General features: G+C 48.6%; 1 protein-coding gene across 1 annotated transcript; it reads right to left on the reverse strand.

Annotated features, from left to right (window-relative positions):
• Positions 1-6,148: 6,148 nt before the first annotated feature.
• On the reverse strand, positions 6,149-8,411 carry LOC144486387 (endonuclease domain-containing 1 protein-like). Its single transcript, XM_078204425.1, has 2 exons — positions 7,604-8,411; positions 6,149-6,992 (listed from the first exon to the last, which is right to left on the reverse strand). The coding sequence occupies exons 1-2, from the start codon at positions 7,913-7,915 to the stop codon at positions 6,390-6,392; spliced, it is 915 nt and encodes a 304-aa protein (XP_078060551.1). The 5' UTR covers positions 7,916-8,411; the 3' UTR covers positions 6,149-6,389.
• Between the last annotated feature and the right edge of the window lie 16,541 nt (positions 8,412-24,952).

The raw sequence follows: 24,952 nt of genomic DNA on the forward strand, positions 1-24,952 counted from the left end.
ACTGTCAGAGGGTCAGTACTGAGGGAGTGCTGCACTGTCAGAGGGTCAGGACTGAGGGAGCGCTGCACTGTCAGAGGGTCAGTACTGAGGGAGCGCTGCACTGTCAGAGGGTCAGTACTGAGGGAGCGCTGCACTGTCAGAGGGTCAGTACTGAGGGAGCGCTGCGCTGTCAGAGGGTCAGTACTGAGGGAGTGCTGCACTGTCAGAGGGTCAGTACTGAGGGAGTGCTGCACTGTCAGAGGGTCAGTACTGAGGGAGTGCTGCACTGTCAGAGGGTCAGTACTGAGGGAGTGCTGCACTGTCAGAGGGTCAGTACTGAGGGAGTGCTGCACTGTCAGAGGGTCAGTACTGAGGGAGCGCTGCACTGTAGTGTGCAATAATAATGCAAGACTTCCCTTCTGCCTGTTGACTCCAACGTTTCTAACCCCGATCTCTTCCAGAGAGCCAGGAACGATCGCGTTGGTCACGGGTCTTTCCCAGCTCTGGATTCATCATCTGCTTGAGGACTCAGGTGCGCCTGCAGTCGGTGTGGGAGGTCAGAGGTCAGCCCATGGTCAGAGTGCACAACGAGACCCACGACAAGCTCCTGGGTCAGCCGGACCCCTGGGAGAGGATCGAGCGCAGGGCCGTGTACTTGCTGAACCGTCAGTTCACCTACTCTCTCTTCACGTTCAACTGCGAGCACCTGGCCACCTTCCTCCGCTATGGAGTCTGTGTCTGCACCCAGGTAACGCCAACAGGTCCAGGCTGGTAGGGGAGGGGTGAAAGGGGCTCACTGACATCCCAGTCCATGACAGATATCCATCTCCCTTCCTGCCACCAGGTTAGTCTCGCAATGAACCGGACAGCAGCGGAGAAACTAGGCAGAGCCTGCGGACAGTCCGGCAGAAGAGAGAAGAGTTTGTTGGGCTGAACGACCTCTCCGCCCATCAAACAATGCCAGTGTATCTAACCCCGTGCTGTAGCTGTCCTGGGAGTGTTTGATGGGGACAGTGTAGAGGGAGCTTTACTCTGTATCGAACCCTGTGCTGTACCTGTCCTGGGAGTGTTTGATGGGGGCAGTGTAGAGGGAGATTTACTCTGTATCTAACCCCGTGCTGTACCTGTCCTGGGAGTGTTTGATGGGGACAGTGTAGAGGGAGCTTTACTCTGTATCTGACCCCGTGCTGTACCTGTCCTGGGAGTGTTTGATGGGGACAGTGGAGAGGGAGCTTTACTCTGTATCTAACCCCGTGCTGTACCTGTCCTGGGAGTGTCTGATGGGGACAGTGTAGAGGGAGATTTACTCTGTATCTAACCCCGTGCTGTGCCTGTCCTGGGAGTGTTTGATGGGGACAGTGTAGAGGGAGATTTACTCTGTATCTAACCCCGTGCTGTACCTGTCCTGGGAGTGTTTGATGAGGACAGTGTAGAGGGAGCTTTACTCTGTATCTAACCCCGTGCTGTACCTGTCCTGGGACTGTTTGATGGGGACAGTGTAGAGGGAGCTTTACTCTGTATCTAACCCCGTGCTGCACCTGTCCTGGGAGTGTTTGATGGGGACAGTGTAGAGGGAGATTTACTCTGTATCTAACCCCGTGCTGTACCTGTCCTGGGAGTGTTTGATGGGGACAGTGTAGAGGGAGATTTACTCTGTATCTAACCCCGTGCTGTACCTGTCCTGGGAGTGTTTGATGGGGACAGTGTAGAGGGAGCTTTACTCTGTATCTAACCCAGTGCTGTACCTGTCCTGGGAGTGTTTGATGGGGACAGTGTAAAGGGAGATTTACTCTGTATCTAACCCCGTGCTGTACCTGTCCTGGGAATGTTTGATGGGGACAGTGTAGAGGGAGCTTCAGTTTTTATCTAACCCCGTGCTGTATGTTTCTTGGGAGTATTCGATGGGGACAGTGTGGAGAGCTTTTTGCTGTATAATCTCGTGCTTGCAATTCTTTGGAAATGAAGCAGTTTGAAATGTTTGTGTCTCATGCGGAATTGTGTTTTTAATAAGAGTGTAATTGCTTCCCGCTGCTGTTGGGCTGTGAGAGATGTCGGGTGTGTTAGAATGTGGGAGAACAGCCAGGAGAGAGAGTTGGAATAGCTGAGTGTGGAGGTTGGGAATCAAGGGGCCAGGCTTTCAGCACTGTTTATGAGCAGACAGAGAGGTGGAATGGAGCCATGCTACACAGGTGACCTTGACATATCACAGCAGGTTTACACACACACAGCAATCCAGTCACACACACAGTTGCCTGCGAGAGGAGTGCAGTCCGCTGCGAGCGAAGGCAGCTTGGAGTGGGTCTGGAAACAAGCCTTCAGTGGCCCAGTATTGAATTGGACGACATTTCTGCTCCTCCGGTACTGGATGTCGGAGCAGCAACTCAGGATGAATGCTCCGTGTTGAGATAGGGCTGGGTGCCTGCAGTGTACATGTCAAAATAATCATTAACAGAGGAACTGGGGGAAGCTTGGCTGCTCAGCAATCTGATCGCTGATGAGTGTGAGTGTGAATAGTGATGAGGACCATCAGAGGATACAGCAGGATATAGATCAGTTGGAGACTTGGGCGGAGAGATGGCAGATGGAGTTTAATCTGGATAAATGTGAGATAATGCATTTTGGAAAGTCTAATACAGATGGGAAATATACAGTAAATGGCAGAACCCTTAAGAGTATTGATAGGCAAAGGGATCTGGGTGTACAGGTACACAGGTCACTGAAAGTGGCAATGTAGGTGGAGAAGGTAGTCAAGAAGGCATACAGCATGCTTGCCTTCATAGGCCGGGGCACTGAGTTTAAAAATTGGCAAGTCATGTTGCAGCTTTATAGAACCTTAGTGAGGTCGCACTTGGAATATAGTGTTCAATTCTGGTCACCACACTACCAGAAGGATGTGGAGGCTTTGGAGAGGGTACAGAAAAGATTTACCAGGATGTTGCCTGGTATGGAGGGCATCAGCTATGAGGAGAGGTTGGAGAAATTTGGTTTGTTCTCACTGGAGCGACGGAGGTTGAGGGGAGACCTGATAGAAGTCTACAAGATTATGGGAGGCATGGACAGAGTGGATAGTCAGAAGCTTTTGCCCAGGGTGGAAGAGTCAATTACTAGGGGGCATAGATTTAAGGTGCGAGGGGCAAGTTTTAAAAGAGATGTACGAGGCAGATTTTTTACACAGAGAGTGGTGGGTGCCTGGAACCCGTTGCCGGGGGAGGTAGTGGAAGCGGATATGGTAGTGACTTTTAAGGGGCGTCTTGACAAGTACATGAATAAGATGGGAATAGAGGGATATGGTCCCCGGAAGGGTAGGGAGTTTTAGTTAAGTCAGGCAGCATGGTCGGTGCAGGCTTGGAGGGCCGAAGGGCCTGTTCCTGTGCTGTAATTTTCTTTGTTCTTTTGTCAGGGTTTGAGTCTTAGGTTAAAGTAATCTCTTTGACCTCCTGCAGTCAATACAACCCCCTCTATAACTGTAATCTCTTCATAGAATCATAAAATCCCTGCAGTGCGGAAAGAGGCCATTTGGCCCATCGAGCCTGCACTGACCACAATCCCACTCAGGCCCTATCCCTGTAACCCCACATATTTACCCTGTTAGTCCCCTGACACCAAGGGGCAATTTAGCATGGCCAATCCACCTAACCCACACATCTTTGGAGTCTTGTCTCAATGATCCTCCCTATCTCTGTAACCTCCTCCAGCCTCTACAACCCTCCCTATCTCTGCATCCTCCTCCAGCCCCTACAACCCTCCCTATCTCTGTAACCTCCTCCAGCCCCTACAACCCTCCCTATCGCTGCATCCTCCTCCAGCCCCTACAACCCTCCCTATCTCTGCATCCTCCTCCTATCCCTACAACTCTCCCTAACTCTGTATCCTCCTCCAGCCCCTAGAACCCTCCCTATCTCTGTAACCTCCTCCAGCCCCTACAACCCTCCCTATCTCTGCATCCTCCTCCAGCCCCTACAACTCTCCCTCTATCTGTATCTTCCTCCAACCCCTACAACCCTCCCTATCTCTGTAACCTCCTCCAGCCCCTACAACCCTCCCTATCTCTGTATCTTCCTCCAACTCCTACAACCCTCCAATCTCTTGCCCGCCCGCGTCGATTCCCATCCTTCCGCCATTGGCATTGCTGTTATCAGTTGAATGGGGTCCTAAGCTCTGCAATTCTCTCTCTAAACCTCTACCCTCCCCTCCCCCATCCCCCCACCCCCACTTTCTCTCTCTCTTTTTCTCTCCCATTCTCTCCCTCTCTCGATTTCCCTCTCTCTTGCTCTCTCTTTTGCTCTCCCTCTCCCTCTCTCTATTTCTCTCTCTCACCCCCCCCCCATCTCTCTCTCCTGCTCTCTCTATTTCTCTCTCTCTCTCCCCTCTCTCTCTCCTGCTCTCTCTATTTCTCTCTCTCTCTCTCTCTCTCTCTCCCCCCTCTCTCTCTCTCTCCTTCCCTCTCTCTCCTGCTCTGTCTATTTCTCTCCCTCTCTCTCACACTCTCCTCCTTTTAGACTCTCCTCAATATCTCTCTTTTCAAGCAGTTGGTCACCTGTCCTTCATAGCTCCTCACATGATTCAGGGTCAAATATGCTTTGACAATGCAGTGTGCAGCAGCAGGGGACATTTTATCAAGTTTAAGTTGCTATGTAAGTGTATGTTCATGTTAGTCATGGTGATGTGATTGATGGCACCCTGTTCCTGAGGGCAGAAATCTCAGGATGCCATCCTGTCCATGCATGGGAAAGCGGAGAGTACTGGTGTGGCTGAGGGTTGGGTTCTGGTGCTCAGGAACCAAGGAGGCCGCCTGGCACTCGGGGGAGACATTGAGTCACGTCCTCTCTCTCTGGTCAGCACTCCAGAAACTACATCGAGGCTTCTTCCAGAGCCCAGGGGATGTGACCTGGGGTTACAGCTGCTCAGACATCGACATTTAATACCTTCAAATATGTATATGGAGATAGGGAAAGACAGAGATAGAGGGAGGGAGAGTCAGAGAGGGAGAGACAGAGAGAGGGAGGGACAGACAGAGAGAGGGAGAGAGAGACAGAGAGAGGGAGGGAGAGACAGAGAGAGAGAGACAGAGAGACTCAGAGAGAGAGAGACACACACAGAGAGAGACGGAGAGATGGAGAAAGAGGGAGTGACACAGAGAGAGTGAGTGACAGATAGAGGGAGGTAGACACAGAGAGAGAGGGGGGGAGAGACAGAGACACAGAGAGAGAGGAAGAACCAGAGAGAGAGAGAAAAACAGAGAGAGTGAGAGAGAGACACACAGAGAGAGTGAGTGACAGAGGGAGAGACACACAGAGAGAGACAGAGAGAGAGGGAGAGACACAGAGAGGGGGAGACACAGAGACAGTGAGTGTCAGAGAGAGAGAGAGAGACAGAGGGAGGGAGGGAGAGACAGAGAGAGAGATAGAAGACAGAGAGAGAGGGAGGGAGTGAGAGAGAGAGAGAGAGAGAAGGACAGAGAGAGAGAGAGAGGGAGTGACAGAGAGAAAGAGAGAGAGATAGAGGGAGGGAGAGACAGGTCAAGATAAAGAAAGAGGGAGGGACAAAGAGAGAGGGAGTGACAGAGAGAGGGAATGAAACACAGAGTGAGAGACGGAGGCAGAGAGACAGAGTGAGAGAGGGGGGGAGAGAGACAGATTGAGAGAGGGAGAGAGAGAGTGAGGGAGAGATATTGAGGGAGGGAGAGAGGGAGTTCTGCAGGGGGTGTGATCGGCGGTGGGGGGGTGGACGGAGGTCGGCGCAGGGAATGATCGGCAGTTGGAGGGGAGATGTGGGCGTGGGGGTGGGTCCAGCAAAGGGGGGTCATGCAGTGTGGGCCACGGAGAGGGTTGTGATGGGGGGACTGATCGGGAGGGTCCTGATACCCTGATGCTGGCGACCTGTGTTGCCACCGATGCTGGGGGTAGGTGTGGGAGGGGGTGGGGGAGGGGTGGCAGGAGGTCTCCTAGTTCACAGTGGCGCTCTGAGCAGTCTGCAGCAGCGTTCCCCGGTGAGCTCAGGCTCCGCGTCCCCCTCTAACTGGTGAGAGTTACACATCTGTCCGGAAAAAGTGATAGTGCCAAAAAATTGCTTTTTCAAACTTGCGCAAAAAACAGTTCAGAAACTCTCCCGATTTCCCGCTCGCTTGGTACATATGTAATGATTGAACGCAATGACTCAGACTCGATTTGAGAAATAATCAGTGAGGTTTAATAATGAGACATTAGGAAGTGTTGCAACTCCATGGTCCTGCCTAATAACACAATGATGATAGCAGTGACAGCTGAGGGGGGAAGAGACACATTTCCCCAGGCTCTAGCCTTCCGGGAATCCTCCGAGGAGCCGGAGGATGTGAGGGGAAGAATGTGGGTTGTTCACCCTTCCTCACTTCTCCGTTTGGCTCTCTGATCTTCCCCTTGGGTCTGTGTTTGTTAGCCGGGGAGAGGGGTGCATCCCCCGTCAAACAGTCGGATTGACTGGCGTCCCAGCTTGCTGGCAAGGACCGTTTCCAGCCCGTGAACCGAGAGTTCCTGGGTCTCGTAGGGCCCCAGATCCATCCCTTTCAGCGCCAGACTCTCATCACCTTGGCAATGCCCCACCATTGCACCGCTGAAACCGTTGGCACAGCAGAAGGCAATCCAGAGCATCTGCGGCACTGCCGTCCTCCCTTTCCCCCGCGGCGGTGCCCAGACCTCCTTGCCCCGTTTCTGCCGGATGGCGCCAGTCACCAGGTAGGCGGGGGAGCCCTTGCACTCGTCCCCCAGCCTCTTGGCCACCCTGCTGAGGGCAGGTTTCCAGCCGCGATGGTGGAAGTGGCGTGGGTAGGTGACAGCGTTGGTCAGGGTGAAGGTGGCACTGCGGCTGGGGTGACTGCCCTGGAAGTTGGTGGGGTTGAGCTGCCCTCTGATGTACTGTAGCCCGCCCAGCTTCAGCGGGTAGGCCGCCTCTGTCGCCTGGCTCCGGCGCACAGCAGGATCCCGTAAGGCGTCGGTCGTGAGCTCAGTCATGTTGCTGTCAGCACGGGGGTTTGCCAACTGAGAAAGAGAGAGAAGGACAGAGAGAGAGAGAGACGTTAATCACGATCTCGCTAAAAGTCACCGCGCAACACGCACTGCCAGGGCACATATGGACGAGATGTGTTCATAGAAACATAGAAACTCCACAGTACAGAAAGAGGCCGTTCGGCCCATCGAGTCTGCACCGACCACAATCCCACCCAGGCCCTACCCCCATATCCCTACATATTTTACCCGCTAATCCCTCTAATCTACGCATCCCAGGACACTAAGGGGCAATTTTAGCATGGCCAATCAACCTAACCCGCACATCTTTGGACTGTGGGAGGAAACCGGAGCACCCGGAGGAAACCCACGCAGACACGAGGAGAATGTGCAAACTCCACACAGACAGTGACCCGAGCCGGGAATCGAACCCAGGACCCTGGAGCTGTGAAGCAGCAGTGCTAACCACTGTGCTACCGTGCCGCCCCTTTAGATTTTGAGTGCGTTAAAAGCACCACCCATCCCAACCCAAGAACGGGCATCGTGGATGGTAGCTGCATGTCTGTCACTGTGCCCAGGTAACGGAGCTGACCCTGCCCTGCTGCACCCCCTGCCTTTGCCCCATGCCTCCCCCAAGCACTGACCTGTGGCTCATATTTCCAAGAACGGTCCACACCTTTCCCGCGTGGGACGCCCTGCGCCCGGTACTTGAAGATGAAGGCCGAGTAGACTGGGAGTCGCCCGGAACGGTCGTACAGTGTGGCAAAGTACAGCTTCCCATCGAGGCGCTGACACAGGCGAGCCTGGGAGGTAGCGATGAAGCCAGAGGGTGGCTGTCCCTTGTAGAAGAAGTCGGAGCAGCCGGCTGGAGTCTGGAAGCGGTCAGTCACGTCGCCGTGTGCCACGAATACGGCGCAGAGGGCAGTGAGGAGAGCAGACGGGAGGCGAGGCGTCATCCTTGAAGATGCGAGCGAAGGCACTCACAGTCGAAGGGCCAGCTGTGAGAGGACTGCTTGCCCTTTACTCTGTGAGCGGTCCACAGCACAGACAGCTGTTCTTAATCCAGCTGCATGCACGCAAAGCCCCCAATAAAAAGGCAGATGAAAGATTTATCAAACTGGAAAGGCAGCCAAGAGTGCCGTCATATCCCTCGAGAGAGCGGCCAAACTTCAACACAAGCTTGTCCCTGCATCAGAGTGGATTGCAGAACCATTCCTGACATATAGCATAGCACTCATCACAAAATTACACTGTAACACTCCGATAAATAACTTCCCCCGCAAAGCAACATTCTGATATATCCCCAACCCCTCACTGTAACGCTCTGAGAAATAACTTCACCCCTCACTGGAACACTGAGAAATAACCTCACTGCAACATTTTAATATATCCAACACTCCTCACTGTAACACTAATAAATCCCACACTCCTCTCTGCAACACTCCTCACACTGATTGAAATTTCCCAAAGCCCTCACTGTAACACTCTGATATAAACCACTCCCCTCACTGCAGCACTGATATATTACACACTGCTCATTGTAACACTGATATATCCCAGTCCCCTCGCTGTAACACTGATATGTCCCAGTCCCCTCGCTGTAACACTGATATATCCCAGTCCCCCTCACTGTAACACTGATATATCCCACACTGCTCACTGTAACACCGATATGTCCCAGTCCCCTCACTGTAACACTGATATATCCCAGTCCCCCTCACTGTAACACTGATATATCCCAGTCCACTCGCTATAACACTGATATATCCCACACCCCTCACTGTAACACTGATATATCCCAGTCCCCTCACTGTAACACTGATATATCCCACACCCCTCACTGTAACACTGATACATCCCACACCCCTCACTGTAACTCTCTGATATACCCCTCACCCCTCATTAAAACACTGACATATCCCACACCCCTCATTATAACACTCTGATATATCCCACACCCTCACTATAACACTGATATATCCCACACCCCTCACTGTAACACTGATATACCCCAAACCCCTCACTATAACACTCTGACCCCTCACTGTAACACTGATATATCCCACACCCCTCACTGTAACACTGATATATCCCACACCCCTCACTGTAACACTGATATACCCCAAACCCCTCACTATAACACTCTGACCCCACACCCCTCACTGTAACACTGATATATCCCACACCCCTCACTGTAACACTGATATATCCCACACCCCTCACTGTAACACTGATATATCCCACACCCCTCACTGTAACACTGATATATCCCACACCCCTCACTGTAACACTGATATATCCCAGTCCCCTCACTGTAACACTGATATGTCCCAGTCCCCTCACTGTAACACTGATATATCCCAGTCCCCTCACTGTAACACTGATATATCCCAGTCCCCTCGCTGTAACACTGATATGTCCCTGTCCCCTCACTGTAACACTGATATACCCCACACCCCTCACTGTAACACTGATATGTCCCAGTCCCCTCACTGTAACACTGATATATCCCAGTCCCCTCGCTGTAACACTGATATATCCCAGTCCCCTCGCTGTAACACTGATATATCCCAGTCCCCTCACTGTAACACTGATATCTCCCAGTCCCCTCACTGTAACACTGATATATCCCAGTCCCCTCGCTGTAACACTGATATATCCCACACCCCTCACTGTAACACTGATATATCCCAGTCCCCTCACTGTAACACTGATATATCCCAGTCCCCTCACTGTAACACTGATATATCCCACACCCCTCACTGTAACACTGATATATCCCAGTCCCCTCACTGTAACACTGATATATCCCACACCCCTCATTAAAACACTGATATACCCCACACCCCTCACTGTAACACTGATATATCCCAGTCCCCCTCACTGTAACACTGATATATCCCACACCCCTCGTTAAAACACTGATATACCCCACACCCCTCACTGTAACACTGATATATCCCACACCCCTCACTGTAACACTGATACATCCCACACCCCTCACTGTAACTCTCTGATATACCCCTCACCCCTCATTAAAACACTGACATATCCCACACACCTCATTATAACACTCTGATATATCCCACACCCTCACTATAACACTGATATATCCCACACCCCTCACTGTAATACTGATATTCCCCAAACCCCTCACTATAACACTCTGACCCCACACCCCTCACTGTAACACTAATATATCCCACACCCCTCACTGTAACACTGATATATCCCACACCCCTCACTGTAACACTGATATATTCCACACCCCTCACTGTAACACTAATATATCCCACACCCCTCACTGTAACACTGATATATCCCACACCCCTCACTGTAACACTGATATATCCCACACCCCTCACTGTAACACTAATATATCCCACACCCCTCACTGTAACACTGATATATCCCACACCCCTCACTGTAACACTGATATATCCCACACCCCTCACTGTAACACTGATATATCTCACACCCCTCACCGTAATACTGATACATCCAACATCCCTCACTGTAATATTGATATATCCCGCACCCCTAAATGTAACACTGATGACTCCCACACTCTTCAATGTAACACTGATATATCTCAAACCCCTCAATGTAACACTGAGAAATCTCACACGTCTCACTGTAACACTGATATACCCCGCAACCCTCACTGTAACACTTATGTGACCCACGCCCCTCACTGTAGCACTGATATACCCCGCACCCCTCACTGTAACACTGATATACCCACACCCCTCACTGTAACACTGATATACCCACACTTCTCACTGTAACACTGATATACCCACACCCCTCACTGTAACACTGATATACCCCACACCCCTCACTGTAACACTGATATACCCCACACCCCTCACTGTAACACTGATATATCCCACACCCCTCTCTGTAACACTGATATATCCCAATCCACTCACTGTAACAGTAGTATATCCCACACCACTCCCTGTAACATTGATATATCCCAGTCCCCTCACTGTAACACTGATATATCCCAGTCCCCTCACTGTAACACTGATATATCCCAGTCCCCTCACTGTAACACTGATATATCCCACACCCCTCACTGTAACACTGATACATCCCACACCCCTCACTGTAACTCTCTGATATACCCCTCACCCCTCATTAAAACACTGATATATCCCACACCCCTCACTGTAACATTGATATATCCCAGTCCCCTCACTGTAACACTGATATATCCCACACCCCTCACTGTAACACTGATACATCCCACACCCCTCACTGTAACTCTCTGATATACCCCTCACCCCTCATTAAAACACTGACATATCCCACACCCCTCATTATAACACTCTGATATATCCCACACCCTCACTATAACACTGATATATCCCACACCCCTCACTGTAACACTGATATATCCCACACTCCTCACTGTAACACTGATATACCCCAAACCCCTCACTATAACACTCTGACCCCACACCCCTCACTGTAACACTGATATATCCCGCACGCCTCACTGTAACACTGATATACCCACACTTCTCACTGTAACACTGATATACCCACACCCCTCACTGTAACACTGATATACCCCACACCCCTCACTGTAACACTGATATACCCACACCCCTCAGTGTAACACTGATGTAGCCCACACCCCTCACTGTAACACTGATATACCCCACACCCCTCTCTGTAACACTGATATATCCCACACCCCTCACTGTAACACTGATATATCCCACACCCCTCTCTGTAACACTGATATATCCCAATCCACTCACTGTAACAGTAGTATATCCCACACCACTCCCTGTAACATTGATTTTTCCCACTCCCCTCACTGAAACACTGAGATTTCCCACACCTCTCACTCTAGCATTCAAATGGTTATTGGATAAACATATGGATGATATTGGAATAGTGTAGATTAGAGGGGCTTTAGATTGGTTCCACTGGTCGGCGCAACATCGAGGGCTGAAGGGCCTGTACTGAGCTGTAATGTTCTATGTTCTAAAACTGATATATCCCACACCACTCACTGTAGCACTGATATATCCCACACCTCTCACTTTAACACTGATATATCCCACACCACTCACTGTAACACTGGTATACCCCACACCCCTCACTGTAACACTGATATATCCCACACCACTCACTGTAGCACTGATATATCCCACACCTCTCACTTTAACACTGATATATCCCACACCCCTCACTGTAACACTGATACGTCCCACGGTAGCACAGTGGTTAGCACTGCTGCTTCACAGCTCCAGGGTCCCGGGTTCGATTCCCGGCTCGGGTCACTGTCTGTGTGGAGTTTGCACATTCTCCTCGTGTCTGCGTGGGTTTCCTCCAGGTGCTCCGGTTTCCTACCACAGTCCAAAGATGTGCGGGTTAGGTTGATTGGCCAGGTGAACTTGGAGCGTGGATTGGTACTTGGGACTACGATGTTGTGGCCATTACGGAGACATGGTTAGAACAGGGATAGGAATGGTTGTTGGAAGTTCCGGGGTATAGATGTTTCAGTAAGAGTAGGGAAGGTGGTAAAAGAGGTGAAGGATTGTTAATCAAGGAGAGTTTAATGGCTGCCGAAAGGCAGTTTGAGGGGGATCTGCCTGCTGAGGTAATATGGGCTGAAGTTAGAAATAGAAAAGGAGTGGTCACGTTGTTGGGGGTTTTCTATAGGCCTCCAAATAGTAACAGAGATGTGGAGGAAGAAATTGCAAAGCAGATTATGGATAGGTGTGGAGGTCACAGGGTAGTTGTCATGGGTGACTTTAACTTTCCAAACATTGATTGGAACCTTTATAGGCCGAATAGTTCGGATGGGGCAGTTTTTGTACAGTGTGTGCAGGAGGGTTTCCTGACACAATATGTGGATAGGCCGACAAGAGGTGGGGCCACATTGGACTTGGTACTGGGTAATGAACCAGGCCAAGTGTTAGATTTGGCTGTGGGAGAGCACTTTGGAGATAGTGACCATATTTCGGTGTCTTTCATTATTGCAATGGAGAGGGATAGGGCCTTACGGCAGGGCAAGGTTTATAATTGGGGGAGGGGTAATTATGATGCGATTAGGCAAGAATTAGGGGGCATAAGATGGGAACAGAAACTGTCAGGGAAAGGCACAAATGAAAAGTGGAGCTTGCTCAAGGAACAAATACTGCGTGTCAGGCAGGGAGGAAATGGCCGAGTGAGTTCACAAAAGAGGTTGAATGTCTTGTCAAGAGGAAAAAGGATGAGAAAACAAGGTTCAGTTGGGTCGCTTGAGGGTTACAAGGTAGCAAGGAATGAGCTGAAAAAGGGGCTTAGGAGAGCTAGGAGGGGGCATGAGAATTCCTTGGCGGGTCGGATCAAGGAAAACCCCAAGGCTTTTTACTCTTATGTGAGGAATAAAAGAATGACCAGGGTGAGGTTAGGGCCAGTCAAGAATAGTCGTGGGAACTTGTGCATGGAGTCAGAAGAGATAGGAGAGGCGATGAATGAATACTTTTCTTCAGTGTTCACCAAGGAGAGGGACCATGTTTTTGAGGATGAGAGTGGGATACAGGCTGATAGGCTGGAGGAGGTAGATGTTCTGAAGGAAGGTGTATTAGCAATTTTGAAAAACCTGAGGGTCAATAAGTCCCCTGGGCCAGATGGGATATATCCTAGGATTCTTTGGGAGGCAAGGGATGAGATTGCAGAGCCTTTGGCCTTGATCTTTGGGTCCTCACTGTCCACGGGGATAGTGCCAGAGGACTGGAGAGTGGCGAATGTTGTTCCTGTGTTCAAGAAAGGAAATAGGAATAACCCTGGTAATTATAAGCCAGTTAGTCTTACTTCGGTGGTCGGTAAGCTAATGGAAAAGGTCCTGAGGGATAGGATTTATGACCATTTGGAAAGATGCAGCTTAATCCGTGATCGTCAGCAGGGATTTGTGAAGTCTTGCCTCACAAATTTGATTGAATTCTTTGAGGAGGTAACTAAGTGTGTAGATGAAGGTAGAGCAGTTGATGTTGTATACATGGATTTTAGTAAGGCGTTTGATCAGGTTCCCCATGGTAGGCTCATGAAGAAAGTAAGGAGGTGTGGGAGAGAGGGAACTTTGGCCGATTGGATAAGTAACTGGCTATCTCATAGAAAGAAGTCTCACAACGCCAGGTTAAAGTCCAACAGGTTTATTTGGGAGCAAATACCAAAAGCTTTCGGAGCACTGCTCCTTCGTCAGATGGAGTGGAAATGTGCTCTCAAACAGTTCAAACAGACAAAAAATCAAGTTGCAGAATACTGATTAGAATGCGAATCCCTACAGCCAGCCAGGTCTTAAAGGTACAGACAATGTGGGTGGAGGGAGCATTAAACACAGGTTAAAGAGATGTGTATTGTCTCCAGACAGAACAGCTAGTGAGATTCTGCAAGATCAGGGGGAAAGCTGTGGGGGTTACTGATAATGTGACATAAATCCAACATCCCGGTTTAGGCCGTCCTCATGTGTGCGGAACTTGGCTATCAGTTTCTGCTCAGCGACTCTGCGCTGTCGTGTGTCATGAAGGCCGCCTTGGAGAACGCTTACCTGAAGATCCAAGGCTGAATGCCCGTGACTGCTGAAGTGCTCCCCAACAGGAAGAGAACAGTCTTGCCTGGTGATTGTCGAGCGGTGTTCGTTCATCCGTTGTCGTAGCATCTGCATGGTTTCCCCAATGTACCATGCCTCGGGACTTCTTACTGTGTTCACCCCAGTCCAACGCCGGCATCTCCACATCATATCTCATAGAAGACAGAGGTTGTTGGTGGATGGAGAATTTTCAGACTGGAGACCAGTTACCAGCGGTGTACCACAGGGATCAGTGCTGGGTCCTCTGCTATTTGTGATTTTTATCAATGACTTAGAGGAGGGGGCTGAAGGGTGGGTCAGTAAGTTTGCAGATGACACCAAGATTGGTGGAGTAGTGGATGAGGTGGAGGGCTGTTGTAGGCTGCAAAGAGACATTGATAGGATGCAGAGCTGGGCCGAAAAGTGGCAGATGGATTTGAACACTGATAAGTGCAAGGTGATTCATTTTGGTCGGACAAATTTGAATGCGGATTACAGGGTCAACGGCAGGGTTCTGAGGAATGTGGAGGAACAGAGAGATCTTGGGGTTCATATCCACAGATCTCTGAAGGTTGCCACTCAAGTGGATAGAGCCATGAAGAAGGCCTATAGTGTGTTAGCGTTTATTAACAGGGGGTTTGAGTTTAAGAGCCGTGGGGTTATGCTGCAACTGTACAGGACCTTGGTGAGACCACATTTGGAATATTGTGTGCAGTTCTGGTCACCTCACTATAAGAAGGATGTGGAAGCGCTGGAGAGAGTGCAGAGGAGATTTACCAGGATGCTGCCTGGTTTAGAGGGTAGGTCTTATGAGGAAAGATTGAGGGAGCGAGGGCTGTTCTCTTTAGAGCAGAGGAGGATGAGAGGCGACTTAATAGAGGTTTATAAGATGATAAGGGGGATAGATAGAGTGGACGTTCAGAGACTATTTCCTCGGGTGAATGTAGCTGTTACTAGGGGGCATAACTATAGGGTTCATGGTGGGAGATATAGGAGGGATGTCCGAGGTAGGTTCTTTACGCAGAGAGTGGTTGGGGTGTGGAATGGACTGCCTGCAGTGATAGTGGAGTCAGACAGTTTAGGAACATTTAAGCGGTTATTGGATAGGCACACGGAGCACACCAGAATGATAGGGAGTGGGATAGCTTGATCTTGGTTTCGGACAAAGCTCGGCACAACATCGAGGGCTGCAGGGCCTGTTCTGTGCTGTACTGTTCTATGTTCTATGTTCTATATCCCACACCCCTTACTGTAACACTGACATGTCCCACATCCCGTCCTGTAACACTCTGATATATTCCACACCCCTCACTGTAACTCTCTGAGATATCCCACACTCCTCACTGTAACTCTCTGAGATATCCCACACTCCTCACTGTAACTCTCTGAGATATCCCACACTCCTCACTGTAACTCTCTGAGATATCCCACACTCCTCACTGTAACTCTCTGAGATATCCCACACTCCTCACTGTAACTCTCTGAGATATCCCACACTCCTCACTGTAACATTGATATATCCCACGCCTCTCACTGTAACGCTGATATATCCCACATCCCTCACTGTAATGCTCTGATATATCCCACATCCCTCACTGTAATGCTCTGATATATTCCACTCCCCTCACTGTAAGTCTCTGATATATAAGAACATAAGAAATAGGAGCAGGAGTAGGCCATCTAGCCCCTCGAGCCTGCCCCGCCATTCAATAAGATCATGGCTGATCTGACGTGGATCAGTACCACTTACCTGCCTGATCCCCATAACCCTTAATTCCCTTACCGCTCAGGAATCCATCCATCCGCGCTTTAAACATATTCAGCGAGGTAGCCTCCACCACCTCAGTGGGCAGAGAATTCCAGAGATTCACCACCCTCTGGGAGAAGAAGTTCCTCCTCAACTCTGTCTTAAACCGACCCCCCTTTATTTTGAGGCTGTGTCCTCTAGTTTTAACTTCCTTACTAAGTGGAAATATTCCACAACCCTCACTGTAACACTCTGACATATCCCATACTCCTCACAGAAACACTCTATTATATGCCACACCCCTCTCTGTAATATTGATATATCCCACTCTCCTCACTGTAACACTGACATATCTCACACCCCTCACTGTAACACTGACATATCCCACACCCCTCACTGTAACACTGACATATCTCACACCCCTCACTGTAACACTGACATATCCCACACCCCTCACTGTAACACTGACATATCTCACACCCCTCACTGTAACACTGACATATCCCACACCCCTCACTGTAACACTGACATATCTCACACCCCTCACTGAAACACTCCGATGTATCCCACATCCCTCACTGCAACACTCTGACATATGCCACACTCCTCAATGTAACACTGACATACCCCACATCCCTCACTGTAATGCTCTGATATATTCCACTCCCCTCACAGTAAGTCTCTGATATATCCCACACCCCTCAATGTAAAAATGATATACGCCGCACCCCTCACTGTAACACTCGAATCTAACATATCCCACACCCCTCACTGTAACACTCGAATCTAACATATCCCACACCCATAAGACCATAAGACCATAAGACATAGGAGCGGAAGTAAGGCCATTCGGCCCATCGAGTCCACTCCACCATTCAATCATGGTTGATTTCAACTCCATTTACCCGCTCTCTCCCCATAGCCCTTAATTCCTCGAGAAATCAAGAATTTATCAATTTCTGTCTTGAAGACGCTCAACGTCTCGGCCTCCACAGCCCTCTGTGGCAATGAATTCCACAGACCCACCACTCTCTGGCTGAAGAAATTTCTCCTCATCTCTGTTCTAAAGTGACTCCCTTTTATTCTAAGGCTGTGCCCCCGCGTCCTAGTCTCCCCTGTTAATGGAAACAACTTCCCTACGTCCATCCTATCTAAGCCGTTCATTATCTTGTAAGTTTCTATCAGATCTCCCCTCAACCTCCTAAACTCCAATGAATATAATCCCACGATCCTCAGACGTTCATCGTATGTCAGGCCTACCATTCCTGGGATCATCCGTGTGAATCTCCGCTGGACCCGCTCCAGTGCCAGTATGTCCTTCCTGAGGTGTGGGGCCCAAAATTGCTCACAGTACTCCAAATGGGGCCTAACCAGTGCTTTATAAAGCCTCAGAAGTACATCCCTGCTTTTGTATTCCAAGCCTCTTGAGATAAATGACAACATTACATTTGCTTTCCTAATTACGGACTCAACCTGCAAGTTTACCTTTAGAGAATCCTGGACTAGGACTCCCAAGTCCCTTTGCACTTTAGCATTATGAATTTTGTCACCGTTTAGAAAATAGTCCATGCCTCTATTCTTTTTTCCAAAGTGTACCCCTCACTGTAACACTGACATATCCCACACCCCTCACTGTAACACTGACATATCCCACACCCCTCACTGTAACACTGACATATCCCACACCCCTCACTGTAACACTGACATATCACACACCAATCACTGTAACACTGACATATCACACACCAATCACTGTAACAAATATATATCTCACACCCCTTACTGTAATACTGATATTTACCAGACACCTCACTATAAAACTGACATATTCAACAGATCTCACTGTAATACTGATATAATCCACACCTCTCACTGTAACACTGATATATCCCACACCCGTCACTGTTACACTCTGATACATCCGACACACCTCACTGTAACACAGATATATCCCACACCCCTCACTGTAACACTTTGACATATGACACAATTCTCACTGTAACAATGATATATCTCACTCCCTTCACTGAAACACTCTGATATATCCCACACCCCTCTCTGTTACACTGATATATCCCACAGCCTTCACTTTAACACTGATAAATCCCACACCCCTCACTTTAACACTGATAAATCCCACAACCCTCACTTTAACACTGAAATATCCCACTCTCCTCACTGAAACACTCTGATATAATCCACACCCCTCATTGTAACACTGTTATATCCCACACCCCTCATTGTAAAACTGATATACACCACACCCCTCACTATAACACTCTGACATATCCCACACACCACACTCTAACACTGATATATCCCACATCCCTCACTGTAAAAGGGGAAGGGGACCAACCCCAAGTTGTGGTCCACATATGCACCAATGACATAGGTAGGAAAAGGGATTGGGATGTAAGGCAGAAATTCAGGGAGTTAGGGTGGAAGCTTAGAGCTAGAACAAATAGAGTTGTTATCTCTGGTTTGTGACCCGTGCTAGCGAGGAGAGGAATAGGGAGAGAGAACAGTTGAACACGTGGCTACAGGAATGGTGCAGGAGGGAAGGATTCAGATACCTGGATAATTGGGGCTCATTCTGGGGTAGGTGGGACCTCTACAAATGGGATGGTCTTCACCTGGACCAGAGGGGTACCAATATTCTGGGGGGGAAATTTGCTAATGCTCTTCGGGAGGGTTTAAACTAATTCGGCAGGGGAATGGGAACCTGAATTGTTGCTCCAGTGTACAGGAGGATGTGAGTGGTGAGGTCATGAATGAGGTTTCAAGGTCGCAGGAGTGTGCTGGCAGGCAGGAAGGTGGTTTGAAGTGTGTCTACTTAAACGCCAGGAGCATCCAGAATAAGGTGGGTGAACTTGCAGCATGGGTTGGTATCTGGGACTTCGATGTTGTGGCCATTTCGGAGACATGGATAGAGCAGGGACAGGAATGGTTGTTGCAGGTTCCAGGGTTTAGATGTTTCAGTAAAATCAGGGAAGGTGGTAAAAGAGGGGGAGGTGTGGCATTGTTAGTCAAGTTGTGTCTCTGTGCCCTGTTTGAGAGCACATTTCCACTCCATCTGACGAAGGAGCAGCGCTCCGAAAGCTAATGGTGTTTGCTACCAAATAAACCTGTTGGACTTTAACCTGGTGTTGTTAAAATGGTTACTGTGTTCACCCCAGTCCAATGCCGGCATCTCCACATCATTGTTAGTCAAGGACAGTATTACGGTGGCAGAAAGGACGTTTGATGAGGACTCATAGAATCATAGAATCATAGAAACCCTACAGTGCAGAAGGAGGCCATTCGGCCCATCGAGTCTGCACCGACCACAATCCCACCCAGGCCCTACCCCCACATATTTACCCGCTAATCCCTCTAACCTACGCATCTCAGGACTCTAAGGGGCAATTTTTAACCTGGCCAATCAACCTAACCTGCACATCTTTGGACTGTGAGAGGAAACCAGAGCACCCGGAGGGAAACCCACGCAGACACGAGGAGAATGTGCAAACTCCACACAGACAGTGACCCGAGCCGGGAATCGAACCCAGGACCCTGGAGCTGTGAAGCAGCAGTGCTAACCACTGTGCTACCGTGCCGCCCCTTTCCATCTCGCCTACTGAGGTAGTATGGGCTGAGGCTAGAAACAGGAAAGGAGAGGTCACCCTGTTAGGAGTTTTCTATAGGTCTCCGAAAAGTTCCAGAGATGTAGAGGAAAGGATTGCAAAGATGATTCTGGATAGGAGCGAAAGTAACAGGGTAATTGTTATGGGGGACTTTAACTTTACAAATATTGACTGGAAACGCTATAGTTCGAGTACTTTAGATGGGTCAGTTTTTGTCCAATGTGTGCAGGAGGGTTTCCTGACACAGTATGTAGATGGGCCAACAAGAGGTGAGGCCACATTGGATTTGGTACTGGGTAATGAACCAGGCCAGGTGTTAGATTTGGAGGTAGGGGAGCACTTTGGTGATAGTGACCACAATTTGGTTACGTTTACTTTAGCGATGGAAAGGGATAGATATCTACCGAAGGGCAAGAGTTATAGCTGGGGGAAAGGAAATTATGATGCGATTAGGTGAGATTTAGGAAGCATAGGATGGGGAAGAAATCTGCAGGGGATGGGCACAATTGAAATGTGGAGCTTGTTCAAGGAACAGCTACTGCGTGTCCTTGATATGTATGTACCTGTCAGGCAGGGAGGAAGTGGTCGAGCAAGGGAACCGTGGTTTACTAAAGAAGTTGAATCTCTTGTGAAGAGGAAGAAGGAGACTTATGTAAAGATGAGACGTGAAGGCTCAGTTAGGGCACTTGAAAGTTACAAGTTAGCCAGGAAGGACCTAAAGAGAGAGTTAAGAAGAGCCAGGAGGGGACATGAGAAGTCTTTGGCAGGTAGGATCAAGGAAAACCCTAAAGCTTTCGATAGGTATGTCAGGAGTAAAAGAATGACTAGGGTAAGATTAGGGCCAGTCAAGGACAGTAGTGGGAAGTTGTGTGTGGAGTCCAAAGAGAGAGGAGAGGCACTAAATGAATATTTTTTGTCAGTATTCACACAGGAAAAAGACAATGTTGTCGAAGAGAATACTGAGATACAAGCTATTAGACTAGACGGGATTGAGGTTCATAAGGAGGAGGTGTTAGCAGTTCTGGAAAGTGTGAAAATAGATAAGTCCCCTGGGCCGGATGGGATTTATCCTAGGATTCTCTGGGAAGCTTGGGTGGAGATTGCAGAGCCTTTGGCTTTGATCTTTATGTCATCATTGTCTACAGGAATAGTGCCAGAAGACTGGAGGATAGCAAATGTTGTCCCCTTGTTCAAGAAGGGGAGTAGAGACAACCCTGGTAATTATAGACCGGTGAGCCTTACTTCTGTTGTGGGCAAAGTTTTGGAAAGGATTATAAGAGATAGGATTTATAATCACCTAGAAAGGAATAATTTGATTAGGGATAGTCAGCACGGTTTTGTGAAGGGTAGGTCATGCCTCACAAACCTTATTGAGTTCTTTGAGAAGGTGACCAAAGAGGTGGATGAGGGTAAAGCAGTTGATGTGGTGTATATGGATTTCAGTAAAGCGTTTGATAAGGTTCCCCACGGTGAGCTATTGCAGAAGATACGGAGGCATGGGATTGAGGGTGATTTTGCGGTTTGGATCAGGAATTGGCTAGCTGTAAGAAAACAGAGGGTGGTGGTTGATGGGAAATGTTCATCCTGGAGTTCAGTTACTAGTGGTGTACCGCAAGGATCTGTTTTGGGGCCACTGCTGTTTGTCATTTTTATAAATGAATTGGATGAGGACGTAGAAGGCTGGGTTAGTAAATTTGCGGATGACACTAAAGTCGGTGGAGTTGTGGACAGTGCGGAAGGATGTTGTAGGTTACAGAGGGACATGGATAAGCTGCAGAGCTGGGCTGAGAGGTGGCAAATGGAGTTTAATGTGGAAAGGTGTGAGGTGATTCACTTTGGAAGGAGTAACAGGAATACAGGGTACTGGGCTAATGGTAAGATACTTGGTAGTGTGGATGAGCAGAGAGATCTGGATGTCCATGTGCATAGATCCCTGAAAGTTGGCACCCAGGTTGATAGGGTTGTTAAGAAGGCGTACGGTGTGTTAGCTTTTATTGGTAGAGGGATTGAGTTTCGGAGCCATGATGTCATGTTTCAGCTGTACAAAACTCTGGTGCGGCCGCACTTGGAGTATTGCGTACAGTTCTGGTCGCCGCATTATAGGAAGGTCGCACACCTCTCACTGTAACACTGATATAATCCACACCTCTCACTGTAACACTGATATATCCCACACCCCTCACTGTAACACTGTTATATCCCACACCTCTCACTGTAACACTGATATATCCCACACCCCTCACTGTAACACTGTTATATCCCACACCTCTCACTATAACACCGACATGTCCCACACCCCTCACTGTAACACCCTAATATATTCCACACCCCTAACTGTAACTCTCTGACATATCCCACATGGCTCACTATAACACTGATATATCCCACACCACTCACTGTAACACTGATATATCTCACCCTCCTCAGTGAAACTCTCTGATATCATCCACACCCCTCTTTGTAACACTGTTATATCCCACACCCGTCACTATAAAACTGATATACACCACACCCCTCACTATAACACTCTGACATATCCCACACCCCTCACTCTAACACTGATATATCACACATCCTTCTCTGTAGCACTGATATATCCCTCACCCCTCACTGTAACACTCTGAGAATAGGGCCTCTTAAGGATCAACAAGGTCATCTATGTGCAGAGCCACAAGAGATGGGTGAGATCCTAAATGAATATTGGTATTTAGTGTAAGGAAAGTCATGGATGTTAGGGAACTTGGGGAAATAATAGTGATGTCTTCAGGAGTGTACATTTAACAGAGAAGGAGTTGCTGGAAGTCTTAAAGTGCATCAAGGTAGATAAATCTCTGGGACTTGATTGAATCAGGCCTTTGACAAGGTCTCTCATGGCAGACTGGTGCAGAAGGTGAAGTCGCACGGGATCAGAGGTGAGCTGGCAAGATGGCTCAGTTGTAGAAGACAGAGGGTAGCAGTGGAAGGGTGCATTTCTGAATGAAGTGCTGTAGCTAGTGGCGTTCCTCAGGGATCAGTGCTGGGACCTTTGCTGTTTGTAATATAGATATAAATGATTTGGAGAAAAATGTAACTGGCTTAATAATAACTTTGCGTATGACACAAAGGTTGGTGGATTTGCGGATAGCGATGAGGACCATCAGAGGATACAGCAGGATATAGATCAGTTGGAGACGTGGGCAGAGAAATAGCAGATGAAGTTTAACCCGGACAAATGTGAGGTAATGGTTTTGGAAGGTCTAATACAGATGGGAAATATACAGTAAATGGTAGGACGCTTACGAGTATTGATAGGCAGAGGGATCTGGGTGTACAGGTACACAGGTCACTGAAAGTGGCAACGCAGGTGAAGAAGGTAGTCAAGAAGGCATATAGCAGGCTTGCCTTCATTGGCTGGAGCATTGAGTTTAAAAATTGGCAAGTCATATTGCAATTTTATAGAACATTAGTTAGACTGCACTTGGCATATGGTGTTCAATTCTGGTCGCCACATGACCAGAAGGATGTGAAGGCTTTGGAGAGGGTACAGAAAAGATTTACCAGAATATTGCCTGGTATGGAGGGCATTAGCTATGAGGAGAGGTTGGAGGGCATGGACAGACTGGATAGTCAGAAGCTTTTTCCCAGGGTGGAAGAGTCAATTACTAAGGGGCATAGGTTTAAGGTGCGAGGGGCAAGGTTTAAAGGAGATGTATGAGGCAAGTTTTTTTCACAGAGGGTGGTGGGTGCCTGGAACTCGCTGCCGGGGGAGGTAGTGGAAGCAGATACATGAATAGGATGGGCATAGATAGATATGGTCCCCAAAAGGGTGGGGGGGGTTTAGTTCAGTCGGGCAGCATGGTCGGTGCAGGCTCGGAGGGCCGAAGGGCCTGTTCCTGTGCTGTAATTTTCTTTGTTCTTTGAAGTGTATCTCAGGACATTGTGGGAGGCCAGCGAGGAAATTGAGGGTCACTTAGCAGAGATATTTGAATCATCAACAGCCACAGTGAACTGCTTGAAGACTGGAAGGTAACAAATATTGTGTCTTTGTTTAAGAAGGGCTGCAAGGAAAAGTCTAGGAAGTACAAACCTGTGTGCCTAACTGTACTGGGTAAGTTGTTCGAAGTTATTCTGAGAGATGGGATCTCGATTTTCAAGTTTGCTGATGACACCACCGTTGTGGGTCCGATCTCAAACAATGACGAGACAGAGTTCAGGAAAGAGAGAACCTGGTGAACTGGTGCGATGACAATAATCTCTCCCTCAATGTCAATAAAACAAAGGAGATAGTCATTGACTTCAGGAAGTGTCGTGGAGAACATGCCCCTGTCTACATCAATGGGAACCAAAGTAGAAATGGTTGAGAGCTTCAAGTTTTTAGGTGTCCAGATCACCAACAACCTGTTCTGGTCCCTCCATGCGAACACTATTGTTAAGAAAGCCCACCAACGCCTCTACTTTCTTAGGAGACTACAATAAAACTCTCACCAACTTCTACAGATGCACCATAGAAAGCATTCTTTCTGGTTGTATCACAGCTTGGTATGGCTCCTGCTCTGTCCAAGACCGCAAGAAACTCCAAAGGGTCGTGAATGAAGCCCAGTCCATCACTCAAACTAGCCTCCCATCCATTGACACTGTCTACACTTCCTGCTGCCTGGGAAAAGCAGCCAGCATAATCAAGGACCCCATATATTCCGGGCATACTCTCTTCCACCTTCTTCTTTGGGAAAAGCATGCAAAATTCTGAGATCACACACCAACTGACTCAAAAACAGCTTATTTCCTGCTGCCATAAGACTTTTGAATGGACCTACCTCTCATTAAGTTGATCTTTCTCTACACCCTAGCTATGACTGTAACACGACACTCTGCACTCTCTCCTTTCCTTCCCTATGAACGGTATGCTTTGTCTGTATAGAATGCAATAAACAATACTTTTCACTGTATACTAATACATGTGACAATAATAAATCAAATCAAAAATCAAATTTACAGGCATTTAGAGAGGCAAGGACTGATTAGGGACAGTTAGCATGCCTTTGTAAGTGGAAAATCATGTCTTACAAATTTG

Source organism: Mustelus asterias, unplaced genomic scaffold, assembly GCF_964213995.1.
Source record: "Mustelus asterias unplaced genomic scaffold, sMusAst1.hap1.1 HAP1_SCAFFOLD_328, whole genome shotgun sequence".
NCBI lineage: Eukaryota > Metazoa > Chordata > Chondrichthyes > Carcharhiniformes > Triakidae > Mustelus > Mustelus asterias.